General features: G+C 51.5%; 1 protein-coding gene across 1 annotated transcript; it reads left to right on the forward strand.

The window, feature by feature from the left end:
• Nucleotides 1–1237: 1237 nt before the first annotated feature.
• Nucleotides 1238–17288, forward strand: NAE1 (NEDD8 activating enzyme E1 subunit 1). The gene is made up of 19 exons (XM_032977497.2): nucleotides 1238–1445; nucleotides 3759–3862; nucleotides 4098–4158; nucleotides 4274–4304; nucleotides 5546–5617; nucleotides 5736–5815; nucleotides 6015–6234; nucleotides 7106–7168; nucleotides 7302–7365; nucleotides 8135–8226; nucleotides 8940–8999; nucleotides 9197–9333; nucleotides 10355–10430; nucleotides 10563–10602; nucleotides 11296–11382; nucleotides 12160–12252; nucleotides 12992–13106; nucleotides 13991–14040; nucleotides 14880–17288. The coding sequence occupies exons 1-19, from the start codon at nucleotides 1378–1380 to the stop codon at nucleotides 14987–14989; spliced, it is 1623 nt and encodes a 540-aa protein (XP_032833388.1). The 5' UTR covers nucleotides 1238–1377; the 3' UTR covers nucleotides 14990–17288.
• The last annotated feature ends 3822 nt before the right edge of the window (nucleotides 17289–21110 follow it).

Below are 21110 nucleotides of genomic sequence, written 5' to 3' on the forward strand. Positions count from 1 at the left end.
TCTGCGGAACATGAAGAACCAGTGGCATCTACATCTGCGGAACATGAAGAACCAGTGGCATCTACATCTGCGGAACATGAAGAACCAGTGGCATTTACATCTGCAGAACGTGAAGAACCAGTGGCATCTACATCTACAGAACACGAAGACCCAGTGGCATCTGCAACTACAGAACACGAAGAACCAGTTGCATCTAGATCTGCAGAACATGAAGAACCAGTGACATCTACATCTGTAGAATGTGAAGAACCAGTGCATCTACATCTGCAGAACGTGAAGAACCAGTGGCATCTACATCTGCAGAACATGAAGAACCAGTGGCATCTACATCTGCAGAACGTGAAGAACCATTGGCATCTACATCTGCAAAAGACGAAGAACCGGTGGCATCTACATCTACAGAACACGAAGACCCAGTGGCATCTACATCTGCAGAACATGAAGAACCAGTGGCATCTACATCTGCAGAACGTGAAGAACCATTGGCATCTACATCTGCAGAAGACGAAGAACCAGTGGCATCTACATCTCCAGAACGTGAAAAACCAGTGGCATTTGCATCTGCAGAACGTGAAGAACCAGTGGTATCTGCAACTGCAGAACATGAAAAACCAGCTGCATCTACATCTGCAGAACATGAAGAACCAGTGGCATCTCCAGGAGATGATGCAACTTTTAAAGCCACACCCCCGTGTTTAGTGTACACGCCGTACAACACGTTTGTCATCGACAGGGACCAAGGCCGTAGCCATGGAGTCAACTTTGGGGGAGATCAAATCTTCCAGGGGGTCTGGGGGTCCCCCCCCCCCCTAGAAAAAAATCTAAATTTGAAAACTAATTTCCTGCCTAAAATATAAAAAAAATCACTAACACATGGGATGGACTTTTAATTTATGTTTACAATAATGTCTAAGATATTACATTGCTCTGTTTTGTTTACCTTTTATTGTTTCATTGTATGTAATGGCAGAGATTAGGGATGAATAAAGTAACAACCATAACCACAATCATATAAACAGAATTCTATGCATTGATTTATATGAAGACAAGTCCAGATATTGTGGCCAAGGTTTAGCAAATTGTTTTTATTTACATAGCATAGCAATTATTATTTTTAATATTGTTTATAGCAATGTATGGGGGGGGGCATTTTGAGCATATTTGAATATTGGGGTGGGGGGGGGACTAAAGTTGGGACTTACGCACAAATCGACTTACGAACAGAAACCTCTTTGAAAAACCTAACCCGTTCGTAAGTAGAGGAGCGCCCGCGACAGCGATCGGCGTTGTGGTGGCGGTGGCGGCGGCGGGGGCGAATCTGCAGCGCGCGAACCGCGCCGCCAACTGCCCCGTAACGGTCACCGGACAACAACGGCCATGGCCTTTACCGTCAAGAGCCAGACGCTCGCCAAGGAGAAAGAGAGGAGATACGACCGACAGCTGAGGTGAATGCCGCCCCTTGCGACGCCTGGCGGCCTCGCGCGCTCGCCGTTTTGTTTTTGAGGGAGGCGCGGGAAGCCGGCGGGGGCGAGACCGGCGCTTGTTTGGTCGGTCAATGGAATCGAACACGCTGGTAGGCCTGCGGCGTTGCCTGAAAGTTGTGCCGGGGACGGGCGATGTTTCCCCGCAGGCGGAATGCAGCGGTTGGGGGGGGGGGCGGTGTTGTGTTTTTGTTATCACGAGTTTTTGTTGTTGTTTATATAGCCCCGTGACATTGGTGGAAACTCCACATTGTTGTGGCGCGAGCGGGCTCTTGTCAGTGGAGAAATCGACTCGCTTGGGATTCCCGCAAAGTGGTTCTTGATTTAACGACCACGGTTGGCGTGATGGGCAGAGTCGACCCGGCTCATCGCACTTGACGCGGTGTATAAATGTTTCGTGGACTTCGCCACTCCACCGCTGGATGAGGGCCTCCCCACGCCGGTGGGCTGGTTGGGTTCTTGTTTCACCATAATTCACCACACCCGTGGGTTTGTTGGGTTCTTGTTTCACCATACTTCACCACGCCCGTGGGTTTGTTGGGTTCTTGTTTCACCATACTTCACCACACCCGTGGGTTTGTTGGGTTCTTGTTTCACCATACTTCACCACACCCGTGGGTTTGTTGGGTTCTTGTTTCACCATACTTCACCACACTTCACCACACCGGTGGGTTTGTTGGGTTCTTGTTTCACCATACTTCACCACACCGGTGGGTTTGTTGGGTTCTTGTTTCACCATATTTCACCACACCCGTGGGTTTGTTGGGTTCTTGTTTCACCATACTTCACCACACCGGTGGGTTTGTTGGGGTTCTTGTTTCACCATACTTCACCACACCGGTGGGTTTGTTGGGGTTCTTGTTTCACCATACTTCACCACACCCGTGGGTTTGTTGAATTCTTGTTTCACCACACTTCACCACGCCGGTGAGTTTGTTGGGGTTGTTGTTTCACCATACTTCACCACACCCGTGGGTTTGTTGGGTTCTTGTTTCACCATACTTCACCACACCCGTGGGTTTGTTGAATTCTTGTTTCACCACACTTCACCACGCCGGTGAGTTTGTTGGGGTTGTTGTTTCACCATACTTCACCACACCCGTGGGTTTGTTGGGTTCTTGTTTCACCATACTTCACCATGCCCGTGGGTTTGTTGGGTTCTTGTTTCACCATACTTCACCACGCCGGTGGGTTTGTTGGGTTCTTGTTTCACCATACTTCACCACACCGGTGGGTTTGTTGGGTTCTTGTTTCACCATACTTCACCACACCCGTGGGTTTGTTGGGTTCTTGTTTCACCATACTTCACCACACCTGTGGGTTTGTTGGGTTCTTGTTTCACCATTCTTCACCACGCCGGTGGGTTTGTTGGGTTCTTGTTTCACCATACTTCACCACACCCGTGGGTTTGTTGGGTTCTTGTTTCACCATACTTCACCACACCCGTGGGTTTGTTGGGTTCTTGTTTCACCATACTTCACCACGCCCGTGGGTTTGTTGAATTCTTGTTTCACCATACTTCACCACACCGGTCCGTGCGGGTTGAATGCGGGTAGCATACACGTGGGTACATGGAGGTACTGTGCAGTAGTGGAGTTTTCCTTCACTGACCTCTGCTCAGAGTGCGTGGAAGGGAGTGGAGTGAGATGGGAAGGGAGAGGTAGGAGAGTGTGTGGAGGGGAGCAGAGTGAGATGAGAGGGGGAGGTAGGAGAGTGTGTGGAGGGGAGTAGAGTGAGATGAGAGGGGAGAGGCAGGAGAGTGAGTGGAGGGGAGTAGAGTGAGATGAGAGGGGAGAGGTAGTAGAGTGCGTGGAGGGGAGTAGAGTGAGATGAGAGGAGAGAGGCAGGAGAGTGAGTGGAGGGAAGCGGAGTGAGATGAGAGGGGAGAGGTAGGAGAGTGAGTGGAGGGGAGTAGAGTGAGATGAGAGGGGAGAGGTAGTAGAGTGCGTGGAGGGGAGTAGAGTGAGATGAGAGGAGAGAGGCAGGAGAGTGAGTGGAGGGAAGCGGAGTGAGATGAGAGGGGAGAGGTAGGAGAGTGCGTGGAGGGGAGTGGAGTGAGATGAGAGGGGAGATGTAGGAGAGTGCGAGGAGTGGAGTAGAGTGAGATGAGAGGGGAGAGGCAGGAGAGAGCGTGGAGGGGAGTGGAGTGAGATGAGAGGGGAGAGGCAGCGAGCCTGCATTTCAATACACATCTTACGCTTCAATCGTTGTCCCCCTGCATAGAGCGCAAGACTGACCACTCCGTGTGTTTTTTCATCAACATTGGGCGTGTGACAGGCTGTGGGGCGACCATGGACAGCAAGCCTTGGAGAACGCCCACGTGTGTCTGATCAACGCCAGCGCCACGGGAACCGAGATCCTGAAAAACCTTGTGCTGCCTGGTGCGTGCCTCCGTCCGCTCCTTCTCGCATAGAGACGGGGAGGGACGGCACTTCGACCCCGTGATAAAATGCTTCCCTTATCGAATTCATGAATTTCATTGACAAGGCAAAAGCTCTCCTCGCGGGGGGGGATTAAAAAAACCAGCTATTGCGCTCACAACACCGGGTGGTTGGAACGTGAAACTTGCGAGGAAGGTTTGTGCGTTGACACTTAAATTTCTTGTTCCGATTTCAGGCATTGGCGCCTTTACGATTTTGGATGGGAACAAAGTCAGTGGGGAAGATATTGGCAACAAGTAAGGTTTCTTACACGTGTGGACGTTGCCTTCTCATTGCAGTGCTATTCATTTAAATGCACGACGATTGGAGCTTTGTGTGACCCTAAAACATTTTCTATTTTTGTTGTAACAGTTTCTTTTTGGACAAGAGCAGCATTGGCGAGGTAATGAAATGTATGTTGGGGGTGTCCTTTGTAAGGGCTGTTCATCATTTATTGATTGTTCGATTATTATTTTGGCAATCGGATATGAAAGTTTCTCAAACTAGATAGTCCAATTCAGTTTTTATTGTAGGAACGATTGAACCGATTGGCTCGGGCTAATATTCAAACTGCAGGGCACATGCTGAATGTAATTGGTCAGTGGCAGCCAAAGAAATGCACCAGCGCCAAGGCTCATCAGACACGGTGTGGTTCGTTTGAACAGACACACAAAGGCAAAGATTCCATGTATAGCCTTAGCAGACCATAGGTGCAAGTGCTGTTAGCGAGCACCTATGAAGGCCGGGAACAGTACACTAGGGGGTGGGTGGCCAGCACCAAGCCCGACCGCCTTTGTCTCTCGAGTGGCGATGTTTGCACATCGCACACCGGGTGATCAATTGAGGCTGAGTCGAGCTAGGGGAAGCCCAGGACCAGTTCAGCTAATGGTCACTACTCAAGTTGGCCATGAGCGGGAATCGAAACCTACGATGCTTTTCACGTTTATTTTTTTCGCAATGCAATTATCAAAAATACAACAACATAAACAACATTATCAACCCCGTAGTCCATTTGCGGTTTTATTTTTCACGCCTTTACTCAGTCGGGCCCCTCTTGATGCCGCACGGCAGTGTTTGAACGTTTCTCCCCAATGCAAAACAAGCCACAGTGCATTTGTGGCCATGCAATCCAAATTATGGACCATACAGTACACCACTGTAGTCTGTACTCATGAAAGAGATACAGAGACCCATAGAGATGTTCAATGAAGACAAGCTACAGCCGTGTAATTGTGGCCATGCAACCAAAACTAGGGACTCAAATAGCAAAGCGACTGTGGTCTGCACTCCTTCAACGGAGGAGGAACAGCAAACCTCCACGGAATCTCTCCTTGAAGTCCTCCCGTCGTGGCTGGCAGACCTCAACATCGGCATCTACCTCCTGGACGTATTTCTGCCATTGTGCTCGGAGATGTTATAAAAATGTTGATAAATTGACCACCGCGTGGCTTGCAACGATGGGCCGGGCCGTGTGTTTCATGAGTTCAGTGCTCAAAAAATGGATTTTTCTTCTCGTTGGTAACATAATCAGTAATCTTACGAGGGCTAGGGTCGGAGTTTTGTGATGACCAAGGGCTGTGACCAAGGTCGTAGGTTGCGATGCATATCTAGAGAAGGACATTCCAGGCCGTGCTTGTGTTACAGAGTCGAGCGAAGACGGCGATGAATCTCATCCAGGAGCTGAACAGCGACGTGTCTGGAAACTTTGTTGAGGAGGTAAGACGGCAGACGGAGTTAGAAGTCGCTCGTTTGAGGAAGTTTATTATTTGGTAGCAGGCGATAGGGCATCACGCGGCAATTTTCTGACGTGAATCTTTTTTTTTTAATGCAACAGGCTGTGGAGAAAGTCTTAGAGAAGGAGCCCACGTTCTTTCACAAGTTCACCGTGGTCATCACGACACAGCTGCCGCAAAGGTAAAGCACCAGCGGCCCGGAACCTCACCTCACGCCGCGCTCTCCTCGCCGTTCCCCCTCCTCCCCGCGGCGACCCCTCCGACCCTCGCCCCGTCACACGGCGACTCCTCGCGACGGTTGCCGGCTTACGCACGGCGCGAAAGAACAAGTTCAACGTACTCGCGTTCCGCCGCGTCCGCACCCCCTCCGCCCCCGACAGCACGCTGCTGCGGCTGGCGGCGGCGCTGTGGGAGGCCGGCGTGCCGCTGCTGGCGTGCCGCGCCTACGGCATGACGGGCTACATGCGCGTGGCACTTCGCGAGCACACCGTCGTCGAGTCGCACCCGGACAACGCGCTCGAGGACCTGCGCCTCGACCGTCCCTTCCCGGCGCTCGTCAAACACCTGGCTTCCTGCGACCTGGCCCTCCTCGACAAGAAGGTGCCTCTGACGCCTGCACGCCACCCCCCCACCTCTCCCACCCCCCCCACACACTCCCGGTGAACTCCGTGTCACGCAGTTGGACACCGCGCGCAGGAGCTGGATGGATGATGGGGCTGCCTTGTTGTGCGAGGTGGAGCGGGCTTGGAGAGGCCTTCATCCCAGATCATGGGCAAAAAGTAAAATAAAAAGGCGTGACGATTTTTAGCAGGTCAGGCACAACTGAGCTGTTTAGCTCGTTTTCAGAAACGACCTGGCCACAAATGATAGCTCAACGAGAAGTGGCTCATCATCGCGTGGATATTTATAGCAGCCGAATGCTCTTGAACACGTGATGTTGAGTCTCAATGTGTAAGGAAAAACCTGAGAACCCGGAGAAAAGCACGCAAACTCGGAACCCACGTCCTCCTGCATACCAGGCCAGGGAGTTAACGTCTCGCCACCGCGACGCCCCATCTCGCTCTATAAGAGCTTCACGACCGCTTTCTTCGTCTTGTCCCACGTGGCAGAATTACGTGTGCGTGTGTGTGTGTGTCTTTGTGTGTAGCGAATGACGGTTGTTTGCGTGCGAGCGTGTGTTTGTACGTTTACGCGAGTATTGATGGCTTGTGCACCGTGTTACGCTCCCGATGGCCTGAGTTTGTTCACCAGTCCATGGATAGTATCAGTAGCTCGTGGCATTTGAACCGTGTCCTGGGCCGCCCCTAGGTTGATTCAGCCTTAAATGAGTCATTTGCTAAATGAGTACGCAGGTCTCTTGAAAAAAATTATACTTCTGATCTCAGTAGGCTGTCGCTTGCATTTGCCACCAATAGCCCGTTTAGAATACGCATGTGATCATTGTCTTTTTGTGTGTGTGTGTGATCTACAGGAGCACAGTCATACGCCATGGCTGGTGGTGGTGGCCAAGTACCTGGACGTGTGGAGGTCGCAGGTGATGGTAGTCCTTCGTCCGGTTCCCTCCCGTCACCGTGCTCGCGGCTTGTTTCTTAAACGTTACCCCGTCTCTCTCTTCTCCTGGGTCCGTGTCGTTCTCTTACACTGTGACCCTGTGCGTGTGCTTGCAGCACGATGGCAGTCTGCCCAAGAACTACAAGGAGAAGGACCAGTTTAAGGAGCTGATCAGGCAAGGTATGGCAATCGCTCGAGCCCTTCCCCTCGCCCGTGCCAGCCCCGTGTGTAGGTGCCCGGTGGGGTTGGCACCATCATAGATTGTGATGGGGTGGGAGGGGGAGCCTTCGTTCTCAGTACGGCTGGTGATGCCGCTACAACGCTCCCAAACTTAGAGAGCATGGCAGCACATCACACGGATTTCATAATAATGACCGGTCCTTGCAGACCTCCGTGTGGTGTCCACTCGTATAACAGTTTGGTTTAGCTCCGGGTTTTCCTCCCGCTACTGCAGTGTAAACTATTTATTTTATTTCGCCAGGTTAAGTCCCACTGAGCTTAACCTGGCCAAATAAAATAAACAGGGAGCGACCTGGCTATCGCAAATTATAGCTCAGAGAGGTGCCTTACCATCATGTGGAAATGTATGAGCAGCCATATACTCTAAATGCACGTTTGTAAATGTGGAGAGAAAAACAGGGAAGACCCGGAGAAAGATCCACACGGTCACACATGCAAACTCCATCTATATAGGTGTCAGGGTTAGGATCGAATCCATGACCTGTATACCAGGCAAGGCAGTTAATATCTCACCACCGCAGCACCCCGTTGGATAGACATCTCTGGACAGGATCATGCTGCCTTGAGGTTCGATGCAGCTGTTCTGGGCAAATCCCTTTTTGTGTTATCTGTAAGTTTACATCCCGAATGCAGTGAGCTGTGAGTAGGTGTTGTGTATGGATAGACGGCCCCCCCTGCCAGCGGCTGATCGTGCGGAGCGTTCTTGCAGGGATGATCAAGAACGAGCACGGAGCGTCGTCTGTCGAGGAGAACTTTGAGGAGGCCATCAAGAACACGACGACCGCTCTCAATCCAACACGGGTGAGCGAGGGCTGCTTGTATCTATGTGCAGTGTCCTCCTCGGTGTGTATGTAGCGCACACAGCCGGAGACGAGGTAGTTATAGGAGGCACCTCTTTTATTTCCGTTACACCACTCCGGCCTAGACACAACCCTGACCGCGTTGCACCGACGGCATCAACCGAGACAGCCAGCTACTCTCGGGCCGCGCAATTATCGGGCGAAGACGGCAGCGACGACGAGACGAGACCACTCCCAGAACCGGCAACCCGGAGCCTCCCGCTCTCCGCTGCTTTTATTCTCCTCGGCGCAGCCTGCTGGCTCCGCCCTGGCCGCGCCTCCCTTCTCGAGCCCACTAGCGGGTTCCAGGGGCTTCCCGATGAGGTCTTCCGTGACCCTTGCCGCAGGGCACACTCAGCCGTTTCTATGCATCCACGGCGCGAGTGCGCTTACTTGTCCGCCGCAGTTGCCGCTGCTGGACAGCAGTCGGCGCTGTGTCGCTACATATGTATGTTGAACTTCTTTCGCGCCGTACGTAGCCAACCGTGCTCATCGCAGGCGTCGACGGTAGTTGGTGAGGGGCTTTCCCCTTTCCTGCGGCCAGCGCGCAACTGAGCCCACCGTGAGCTCCGTATCCCCGGGTACCTTCCGCAATCAAAATACGGATTGCACGTGTGGCATTTAAATCGCACGCACAATTGCATTTTTGATTCTTTTCGACTGCGCTTTGTCCAGATTCCTGATGTTGTTCGGCAACTCTTCAGTGACCCCAGCTGTCAGAGCCTCTCGGCCAAGGTGAGCGGAAATGTCAGCCGAGTGCTCGCTCAACTTCCTGCTCACTCACCCTCGACCTGCAACTCGCCCACACTCAACCTCCCACTCGCCCACACCCACAACCTCCCGCTCACCCGCACCCAAACTCTCTCGCGCCCACAGCTCCCCTGGCCACCGCCACGTAACGTCTCTTCCCGCTCTGACGTTCCCGTCGCCAGAGCGCCGACTTCTGGGTGCTCGTGCGAGCGCTGCGAGACTTCGTGGAGGCCGAGGGGGGGGAGGGCGCGCTGCCGCTGCGTGGCTCCATCCCGGACATGATCGCCGACTCGGACAAGTTCGTGCGCCTCCAGAACGTGTGCGTGACCCCGAGCCCCTTCGCCCTAGGGCGCCCGTCGCTGCCCTTTGACCCCCCCCCCCCCGCCCCTTAGACAGACGTGTCGTGTCCTAGTTTGTCTTTTCACCTGGCCGCCTCGGGATTGACGTAAGAAAGGAAGAAGGAATGGCGCGCTTGGACGGATTCTGGAACACTCCCCAATGTGCGTTTGTCCTGGGAGGTGGTTATTTAGCGGCGACGTTGCGTCCCGAGCCGCGCGGAGAGAGACGATGTCGCACGGCGCGCGATGTCATCGAATTGGCCGACAAGGCTTACCCCGTTTAACACGTAGCAGGAGGCTTTCGCGACCAATATTATAATGAAGGTTTTTTTGGGTTAGATCGCGTTATTTATAAATGTGTCGTAACCTTCCACCACCCGACACGGCCAAACAGTAAAAAATGTGTCACGTTTACAAAGGACAAATAGTTCACTACTTTAGCCCACCGGTGTGTTGAATTTTAAATGATGTTGATTCGCTCTTCAACACACCGGTGGGCTAAAGTAGTGAACTATTTGTCCTTTGTAAACGTGACGCATGTTTTACTGTTTGGCCGTGTCGGGTGGTGGAGGGTTACGACACATTTATAAATAACGCGATCTAACCCAAAAAAACCTTCATTATGAAGGCTTACCGTACCTCTTAGTCCTGGACCTTTTATCGCCGAGTGCTGGACGTTTTATCGGCGAGTGATCAACGTGACCGATTTCTCTGCAGGGTAGTTCCCCAATAGCAACGTAGATTTACCATCAAGTATCGTTCAAAGTGGACGACGCTTGAGCGTAGAGAGTGACGGAGCATACGTTGATAATGCTTTCAAATTTAATTGGAAAGCCTTAAGAAATATACGTGTCTCCCCAAGCTCAAGTAGGTGGTGCTGTGTTTAAACATCAGCATTTGGGGAGACAAAGACGGCCAGGTGTTTTGTTGGGCCACACCAACCCCCTCCTGTACTCCCATCAGTGTGAATAGGTGCTCGGTGACAGCATTTTGCTCTTACAGGTACCGGGAGAAAGCTAAGCAAGACGCCGATGCTGTTGGGAAGCTCACTGCCTCGCTGCTGCATTCTCTGGGACGGGTGAGGCGCGTGGCACAGACACCGAACATACTCAATTACGATCAGTTATTGTTAATGAACGGCGAACATGTCTTGAGGTTCGCAATGCCGAGCACCGAGGACTAACGCGGCCGCCGCTTGTGTGTTTCACAGCCGGCGGACGGCATATCGGAGGGAGACGTCAGGCTGTTTTGTGAGTAACGTCACGTTGCACAGCATGCGTAGCCGTGCTCAGCCCACCGCTGTTCCGCCACGCTAGGGTGCGCTGAAGCTGACCCTTTTATCCAATGGATAACGGGGGGGCCTGGGTTAGACTCCCGACTCGGGTGCCTTTCTGCGCGTGTAGTTGGTGTGTTCTCTCTCTCACACCCTGATCTGCATGGGTTTCCCTCCCAAGGTCTCTGGTTTCTTTCTCGGGCGAAAAATAAATGAAAACCCAACATCCATGATTTGCACGGTTGGCTACGTACGGTACCAAAGAAGTGCATCGTACATTCACACAAAATATCCCAATGCTGAAAAATGTGTATGCTGCATGTTACTCGACACAGCGGCAACATCACCCCCACTGCAGAAACTTGGCAGCGCACTCCCGGAAAACCATCTTGATTCCATTACACTTATAATAAATATAATTATTATTGTTGATATACAATTTGTGTTAACCCTACACAGAGTACAAAGCGTTATATCCACGGCTTAACTCATTATTTCCACATCAAACATGACTCTCGCTACGGCTGTGGCTGCTAGCCACGTGCCCCCTGCCGCCTCTATCCAGTGAGTGATAGCAGTGACCTCAACAAATATTCAGTGAGACGTGGAGGCCCCCCGGCCCCCCACCCCGTTTAACGTGGAGATTGTTGTGGTGTTCCTCCTCTCGCAGGCAAGCACGCGGCCTTCCTGCGCGTGGTGAGGTGTCGCTCGCTGGCCGAGGAGTACGATGCTAAGACCGCCCTCACCGCCGACATAGGTGACCTGCCCGCGAGTTGCTAACCCACGACTGGACATTCTCCGTGTTCACGCGGTTGTTTCGCCTGCAGTGCCACGGGTTGACTGGCTTGTTCATCTGCAGTGCGCGCGGGGAGGGAGTGCAGTGGAGTGGAGTGGAAGGGAGGGAGGCAGGGAGGGAGTCACATGGCGTGCGATGTCATCGCATTGGCCAACAAGGCTTTTCCTTTTTGGTGCTGGCCGTTTGATCGCGAAGTGTTGAGAAAGCGCTTTGATCAACGTGACCAGTTTTCTATTGGGCAAGTTCCTCATAGCAACGCAGATTTACAGTCAAATATCGTTCATATTGGACTATGCTTGAGCGTAGAGCGACAGCGTTTACGTGATAATGCTTTTAACTTTAGTTGGAGGGAGGGAGGGAGGGCACGGTGTGGTCATATCGTTACCCCTGGCCAAGCTGATCTTGCCCATGCTTGTTGCTGTGTGTGTGTATGCGCGTCACTCCGCCACGAACCCGGCGGTCCGAGTTCCATTCCCGCTCACGGGCCAACACCAGTGACGATATCTAAGCTAATCCTGGGCCTCCCCCAGGTGGACTCGGCCTCAAACGAGAACCTTACCTGGTGGGGTGTGTAAAACGTCGCCACTTGGTAGACAAAGGCGGCCGGGCGTGGTTGCTGGTCACCCCACCCCCCTCGTGTGCCGTGCCGGCCTTCATAGGTGCATGTCGCAAACAGCACTCGCCCCAACAGTCTGTTAAGGCTACACGGGGGGATCTTTGTTGTGCGCGTTTGTGCAGGCAGTCAGCTGGAGTCGGCGGAAGGCGAGGCGGTGCTGTACGTCATGCTGCGGGCAGTGGACCGCTTTTACCAGCAGTACGGCCGCTACCCAGGTCTGAGCGCGCGTACCTCGTGCACGCAGCAACAACAGCCGTTCGCCACTAAGTGGCGGTGACGTCACCACGGCGTCTGTGCCAGGCTATGTGCACTTTGAGGCCACGTAAAGTGTCGAACGCCCGCTGGCAGGAGGTCACGGGGCAGACCCAAGTGCTCTGGGGTTGACTGACCGAGGTGTCTGGCAGATGCATCAGCTGTGCCCCCGACTATGCCAACGTGCCATGCCTCGTGTGTACTTGACCCCCCGTATAGCCAGACTGTTTGGGCAAGTGCTGTTAATGTGCACCTATGAAGGCCGGCATGGCACACCAGGGGGTGAGTGGCCAGCACCACCCTTTTGTCTCCTCGGTGGCGATGTTTACACACCGCACCAGATACTCATTTGAACTATATACTATAAAAAATATAAACTATTTTTATTTTACCAAGTAAGGCTTACTGAGCTGCATAGCTCTTTTTTCAGAAGTCACCTGGCCACAAATGATAACTCAACTGAGTGGCTTATCACGTGGAACTTTATCGCAAACAAATACTCTAAACGCGTATTTCTAAACCTGGAGGGATAAAACCGGAGGACCCGGAGAAAAATCCACGCGACCACGGGCAGAGAGACACGCAAAACTTCAAATATACAGGGGTCAGGGTCGGGATCGAACCCACTACCTCCTGCGTAGCAGGCGACGAGGTAGTTAACGTCGCCCACCTGCAGCGCTCACGACCGCTGTTCCCGGCTAGGTGTGCGTGCCGAGGACGTGGACCGGGATGTGGCCGAGCTGCGGGCGTGCGTGGCCGGCCTGCTGCATGAGTGGGGGCTCCACTGTACCGTCAAGGACGAGTACCTGCATGAGTTGTACGTGCAGCGTCCCGCCATCAGACGTCCCTCGGTTCCCATCCTACGGTCGCCCGAGCCGAGCTCCGGAGCTCCCGCTCATCACCTTCTAGATGCTCTGTAGACTCGCCCCTGCCTACCTCGCCCCTCTCAGCTCACTCTGCTCTCCTCCACTCACTCTCTTCCCTCTCCCCTCTCATCTCACTCCACTCCCCCCCACGCACTCTCTTCCCTCTCCCCTCTCATCTCACTCCACTCCCCTCCACGCACTCTTCTTTTGCGTTATGTGCAACTATTTTACATTCAAGATAAATCTCAAGCATCCTCTGTGACATTGCAGGGGGTGAGGGGTCAACTGCCCATTTGCCCCCCTTCCCGGTCCCCCGGGGTGCATGTTTAGCCACGTGTTTAGCCACGTGTTTAGCCACGTGTTTAACCACGTGTTTAACCACCTGTTTAGCCACGTGTTTAACCACATGTTTAGCCACGTGTTTAACCACGTGTTTAACCACCTGTTTAGCCACGTGTTTAACCACCTGTTTAGCCACGTGTTTAACCACGTGTTTAACCACCTGTTTAGCCACGTGTTTAGCCACGTGTTTAACCACGTGTTTAACCACCTGTTTAACCACGTGTTTAACCACCTGTTTAGCCACGTGTTTAACCACGTGTTTAACCACGTGTTTAACCACCTGTTTAGCCACGTGTTTAGCCACGTGTTTAACCACGTGTTTAACCACCTGTTTAACCACGTGTTTAACCACCTGTTTAGCCACGTGTTTAACCACGTGTTTAACCACGTGTTTAACCACCTGTTTAGCCACGTGTTTAACCACGTGTTTAACCACGTGTTTAACCACGGGTGTCTGAGCAAGCTGCCGCGTGTCTCTGCCGTTGTCTTGCAGCTGTCGGTACGGAGCGGCGGAGCCTCACACCGTCGCCTCCTTCATCGGAGGTGCGAACGATTGAGACGAACGGACGATTTCAACTCGTGTGTGCTGCCCGCGCGGCAGCCGAGACTTCATCGCAGCTTGAACTGCCAATGCACATCGGCCCGGGGAATTACACTGAGAGACGAGGAAGAGCAGCGCTCGTATTAGAGAGAGAAAGAGAGACCACGCACGTTAGAGGTATCGTGTTGATTGTAATGAAAAGTTAGTGGGCTTGGCCCAGGACCAGTCGCGAGCGGGGATGATGGTCGGCGGTCGAGACTGACGACAGAGTTGCAGGCAAAAGAGGGAAATCTACCGTGGTTACGGAGCAATGAGAGTAGCTTACGTGCAGGTGCTAGTTGGAGTGTAAGTCACAGGAGCGTGACGGATGGTAACTGAAAATGTCTCGTTCAGTCGCTGGTAGGCTCGAGTAAGTGCCAGACGCTAACGGCACTTCCAACACAAGAGGTGGATATTGGATGTGCGGTGCCGGATGCAAAAATGCTTTTCGGTTCTCTGACCAGAACATACCCGACTGAAATCTAAATCTGGACTCAGCCCTTTGTGAATAAGGGCCAAGCAACGTCAGGGGGCAGGGTTAATCATTTTCAGATTTTGCACAAATGTAGAGTGAACGCTGGCGCGACCCCTGACCCGCGCCGGGCTTGGCTTGACACGGTTGCGGCACGGCTCGGCTGCGCGGTGGAAAGCTGAGTAGTCCTCGACTGCTGCGTAGTCCTCGACTGCTGCGTAGTCCTCGTGAGCTGCTTCGGTGTGCAGAGCAACCAAAGCGACCGTCTCCTCGCTCGTCCCCCACCCCTGCCCCTGCCCCCACCCCTCCGCCCTCCCCCCACCCTCGCAGGAACGGCTGCGCAGGAAGCCATCAAAGTGATCACGCACCAGTTCGTGCCGTTCAACGACACGTTCATCTACAACGCGATGGCGCAGACTTCGCTCACACTGCGCATCTGAACCTCTCCGGGGATCCCGGGGGGGGGTGGGGGGGGGGGCCTCGACGTCGCTCGGCAGAGGCCCCTCCCCGTCTTCACGTCTCCCTTCAAACCGCCGGCCTGCATCCCCCTCTTCAGCCTTCGTCGCGACCCACACCGACCCTCACTCGGTGGACCATGAAACAAGCCAACAGCGGCCCCCCACACAGCGACCCCCTCCCTCCCCTCCCTCTCTCTGCCCACCAGCTGTTGGTCAAGCTCAGGACCGAGGATTCAATGGCCCATGGGGCCTGATGTGACCCAGGACTTCATTTCACGAGACTCGTGGCCACGTGCGGCGTTCTGCTTCGCAACGGCCCGCACGGACGATATTCATCCGTCGCTGCAAGCATTTTAGCCGCACTAAATGGGTTGCTCGAGGGGCAAATATCCTCGACCTGGCCACAGCAACTGCCGCTTCCGATTTTATCACGCTCGGTCACTCTGCAAGCGGTCTCCTCTAGGCCCGGTTGACGTGCACGTTGCGTTGTTGGATAGCGCCAGGGTGCGTTGTCAACGTGTAAATCCTATTTGGCCCTCGGGAAAGATTTCCCCTGCCGGTCGCAGTCGGCGGCCGGGGCCCGAGCTGATGGAGGGGCTCCAGCGTTGCTCGACGTTGGCGCTGAAGCTTGGGGACTGGACGTGCGAGGAGAAGGGCGTTACGCGCCGTGACTCGTGTGTGTGTGTGTGTGTGCGTGCGTGTGCGTCTTGAGCGGTCACTAAATTGAATTTGTTTCGCCAAGGAAAACTTCGCTTGAGCGTCGAGATTATTTTTTTTTCCCCTTTCCCAGACGGCTACCAACTTCGAGGGGTGTTTGACCAGTGCATTCATTTGAGAGCGTTCTCACGGCACGTGGAAGGAAATGGGGAAAGTGTCCGGAGGACAGCCACGGGGCATGCGTGGGAGCGCAGACAGACCCGGCAGCGCGCGGTCGCTCTGTGGGCCTCCCTGCGAGTACCCAGCGCCCGACCTCGTCACGTCTCGGTCGCTAAGCGGGGGGTTCAGCCCCCCGGGGTTTTTGCTTTGGTGACGGTGACAGACGCAGCACAAACGGGGGTTTATATTCTTAGCTCTTTCGGTAAAGTCACGTTGAAGGGAAACAATAAAATAATAAAATATATATAAAACAATAAAAATTCTCAACCTGATGACGACCGTTTGTGTTATGGTCGAAACGTCGTGAGAATTTTTATTGTTTTATATATATTTTATTATTTTGTTTCCCTTCAACGTGACTTTACCGAAAGAGCCAAGAATATGAATTACTGCAGTCACGAAAGCTTTAAATCAAAATTTAAACGGGGGTTGGTCGCAGGGCTTGCGGGCCCGCGTTCATTCAACCCTCTATTTGACGTGTCAGTATCGCCGCCGGTAAAGTGGGCATCGTCGCCGCACACTGCAGCAGAACGGGAACGGTACAGGCGGCGACGGAGCAAGAGAAATGAAATGGAAACCCGTCACGGCCTCGGCGGCTGACTCGGACTGAGCAAAAGTAACTTGCAACCGTTGCGCAATGGATAGCATGAAGGTAATTGGTAAATAAAAATGTCATTAATGAAAAGGAAGGCAAGTCTGAATGGCCGCCTTCCACAGACCACGGAGTTGACCACGGATTGTTGCGGGGGTGGCAGGGGGAAGTTGCAGACAAATCCCTTGACCTGTACCCGCCCCGTTCCCAGCTCTGTGCTCCCCCCACCATCGGCAGCTGCCGGTGACCAGGGCGGTGAAGCGTGCTCGCGCGATTGTTCACTTCAACAAAGCCGTTGTTGGTTTTTAGGTTTCGTGGGTTACCGTCAATTTTGCGTTGTTTGCTCCCCCCCCCCCCCCCCCGTCTCGTCTTGTTCACTCCCCAATCATCACACTCGGAATATTTATTCATACTGGAGGAATCCGATGAGCTATGAAGCTCTTTTTTCACAGATGTCCAGCTGCTCGCAGTTTACTTGGACGGTACGCAAAGTGTAAATGTGCACAACCTCGCGCAGGCATCAGGAGAGCAGTGATACGGTGCTAGATTGACAACAAGGCTGTACATTTTGCATATTGTGTGGCAGTCTGCAGCTGACTTCGGCTCACCGATGAGCCCTCATAAAGAGTGAACTGCATCTGTGTCTCCCAAACTCAGTGGCTCGGTGATTCATCTCTGAACAGGCCTGTCCGCCGCAATGTAAAGCAGTGTTTGGGATTCAAATGTACATTTCTCTTTTTTAAAATTATGTTTAATCCCTCGATTAAGCAGAATTCACTTATTAAACACAAATGTATATTTCTTTTAAATCAACATCACGAAACCCTACCACTTCCCTTGGCTTTCTTTCGTACAATTCTGCATGTTGGTTACTTTTTGGAAGGAACTTGGAATTCCGAGGTAAGACCTAAGCATACAAAGCGAAAACACGAAGTACGATGTGAAACCATCATCGTCTCAGGGCAGATAAACTAGGTTCAACAATGACAAGAGAGCCTCTTGCCCTTGGAACACCAGCCACTGTGTCCACAGTGTACCCACAGCGATGCCTGGGATCAGACACCAGTGATACCAAACCAAATACAGGGACTCCTCTACTTACGAACGAGTTAAGAGGACTTCGTAAGTCGATTTGTTGGTAACTCCTGTCGATTCCAATCATGTACGGCGTGTACACTCAACACGAGGGATAGCTTTAAACGTTGCACAATCTCCTGTAGATGCCACTGGTTCTTCATGCTCTGCAGATGTAGATGCTACTAGTTCTTCATGTTCTGTAGATGTGACTGGTTCTTCACGTTCTGCAGATGTAGATGCCACTAGTTCTTCATGTTCTGCAGATGTAGATGCCACTGGTTCTTCATGTGCTGTAACTGTAGATGCCACTGGTTCGTCACGGTCTGTAGATGTAGATGCCACTGGTTCTTCATGTTCTGCAGATGTAGATGCCACTGGTTCTTCACGTTCTGCAGATGTAGATGCCACTGGTTCTTCACGTTCGGCAGATGTAGATGCCACTGGTTCTTCATGTTCCGCAGATGTAGATGCCACTGGTTCTTCATGTTCCGCAGATGTAGATGCCACTGGTTCTTCACGTTCTACAGATGTAGATGCCACCACCGCCATCTATTGCGCGGCGGTTGAACTTACGACTCTCGGTCCGAGCAGGTAACTGGACTTAGGGACAGGTTTGTTCGTATCTCTCGTTAAGTCAAATGTTCGCAAGTAGCAGAGTTCCTGTGTGCTTCCAAGAGCCGTATCAATCCCTGTGCTAAGATCCACAGATTTGGATCTGCGTCTTAAGCTGGGGATTGGCAATACAGATTACTTTAGTCCTGAACACCATGTAGGGTTGGCCGGAGGCATGACTGTTGCACGGCAACAACGTCGCCTTATTTGTTTTTTTTGCGAGTAAGCCGTTCACTAGGGCAGGGTGACTTTAGGCATCGTGAGATTTAAAGAACGGGGGGCTTCCCTCGGCCAGTGGCCTACTGTCGCAACTCCAAAAAGACTCACATTTGGCACGAACGGCAGCCATCGCAGCAGGCGAATCTACAACAGTCGGCTGATGCTGTTCCGAGCACTGGCCCCGTCTTCAGAGCGGAGAGAGGGCCAAAGGAGGTTAAATACAGGGTGCTTTAAACATTGGCTTTGAACACTTCTTAGAATTTGCAACAATACCGCGAGAAATGTGCCTCCCTACTCTGGAGACCACCTGGGGGAAGATTCCAGGCGTGTGTTGACTGATTGATTGTTATCATGTTACAGAGTTAAATTTCGATTTAAAGCTTTCGTGACTGCAAGGATTCATCTTCTTTGGTTCTTTCGGTAAAGTCACGTAGAATGAGAATAAAATTATAAAATAAAACAATAACATTATCACGACGTTTCGGCCACAACACAAGTAGCCGTCAGACATTTGTGACGATGTGTGATGAGGGGGAGGGGGTGTTTGAGAAATGTGATGTCACATCAAAATGCGCAACTTTAAATATAGACAACACGTTCTACTTATATTCTTAGTTTTTTCGGTAAAGTCACGTTGAAGAGAAACAACAAAATAATAAAATATATATAAACAATACAAAATTCTCACGACGTTTCGACCATAACTCAAACGGTCGTCTTCAGGTGTGTTGGTTCGCATACATTTATTTTTAAACGGCGCATTTATTTATGTATATAAAAAACACGTTAGCGCCACGCGCAACGATTTGGCAGTTTACCCAGGACTAGTCCATCTATATTCTGAAAAGAGGAGGGGGGAGACGAAATTTTTTATAATGTATGCTGTCTGAAAGCCACTGTAAGCGTGAACAATCAATCAAGAACTGAAATGATTTATCAAATCTTTCCAATGATTGCTAAGATAGAATCCATCTTCTCGGTTGAAATTGTCTCTGTGCTTGTATATGTGGATAGCCTCATGAACGAATCTCTCATGGAAGCCAGATGGCTTACAAAGAACCTCTGTCTTGGAAAAGTCAATGGCATGTGAGCCTACTGAATTAGAACAATGATCTGCCACGGCCGAGGTGTTGGTCCTACCGTGTTTAAGGTCTGCTTTGTGTTCACGAATGCGGTCCGAGACATGGCGTTTGGTTTCTCCAATGTAACTACTACCACAGAGGCAACTTAGTTTGTAGACACCAGGGTATTGTATGTTCGGAATCACATCTTTTACAGACGGAACCAGATCACGAATTTTATGTAATGTGTTGAAACGGACCTGGATCTTGTGTTTATTCAAGATTTTGGAGATCTTTTTTGTGATCCCAGCAATGTAGGGTAAAGTGATGGTTTTGAAAGGCTCCTCAAGAGGGTTCTTCTTCATGGTTTGAGTGATAGCTTTGCGGATTGTATAGTCGGAGTAACCATTAGCCCTAAGAGCTTGGTGTACGTGCTTGAGTTCACTGCTTATGTGTTCCTGGTCGGATATGCATTGGGCTCTATGATACAGAGTCTTGATGAGAGAATTCTTCTGTGATGGATGGTGGTGGGAATCCGGTTTCAGATAAGCATCCGTATGGGTAGCTTTCCTGTAGACAGAGTGGCTCATTGAACCATCAGGTATCTTTTTAATTAGGACATCCAAAAAAGGTATCTTGCCATCTATTTCGACTTCCATGGTAAATCTGATGGCTGGGTGTATGGAATTGATGTGGTCGAAGAATTGGTCTAGAGCAGGCCGGCCATGTGGCCAGATGACAAAAGTGTCATCCACGTACCTCTTCCATAAGGTTGGGCGCAGAGTGGCAGTCTGGATGGCGTCAGTCTCAAATTTCTCCATGAAAATGTTAGCTATAACTGGAGAAAGGGGGGAGCCCATTGGGGTGCCCTCAGTTTGTTTGTAGAAAGTTCCATTCCAAGTGAAGTATGTATTGGTTAAACAGTGTCTCACCAGGGGGGGTACCTCAGTGTTTAGTCCTTGATGAACCAAGTCTTCAATGATTGCAATAGTGGCAGGTACAGGAACCTTGGTGAATAAGGAAACTACATCAAAACTGACAAGCAGGTCGTCTGGGGACAGGGAAATACCCTTGATTGTCGATACCAGGTGAGTAGAATTTTGTACCGCAGAGGTGGTCTTTCCAGTGAAAGGACGCAGGATTTCAGACAAAAAACGAGCTAGTTTGTAGGTGGGGGGGCCGATAGTAGAGACTATGGGACGAAGGGGTGTATCTACTTTATGTATGTTTGGTAAGCCGTATAATCTTGGTGGCCTGGCAGCAGAAGGTTTCACGGTAGGACCAACACCTCGGCCGTGGCAGATCATTGTTCTAATTCAGTAGGCTCACATGCCATTGACTTTTCCAAGACAGAGGTTCTTTGTAAGCCATCTGGCTTCCATGAGAGATTCGTTCATGAGGCTATCCACATATACAAGCACAGAGACAATTTCAACCGAGAAGATGGATTCTATCTTAGCAATTATTGGAAAGATTTGATAAACCATTTCAGGTCTTAATTGATTGTTCACGCTTACAGTGGCTTTCAGACAGCATACATTATAAAAAATTTCGTCTCCCCCCTCCTCTTTTCAGAATATAGATGGACTAGCCCTGGGTAAACTGCTAAATCGTTGCGCGTGGCGCTAACGTTTTTTTATAAATAAATAAATGCGGCGATTAAAAA

The sequence above is a fragment of the Petromyzon marinus genome, chromosome 63, assembly GCF_048934315.1.
Source record: "Petromyzon marinus isolate PM22_M1 ecotype Great Lakes invasive population chromosome 63, UKy_Petmar_22M1.pri1.0, whole genome shotgun sequence".
Classification (NCBI taxonomy): domain Eukaryota; kingdom Metazoa; phylum Chordata; class Hyperoartia; order Petromyzontiformes; family Petromyzontidae; genus Petromyzon; species Petromyzon marinus.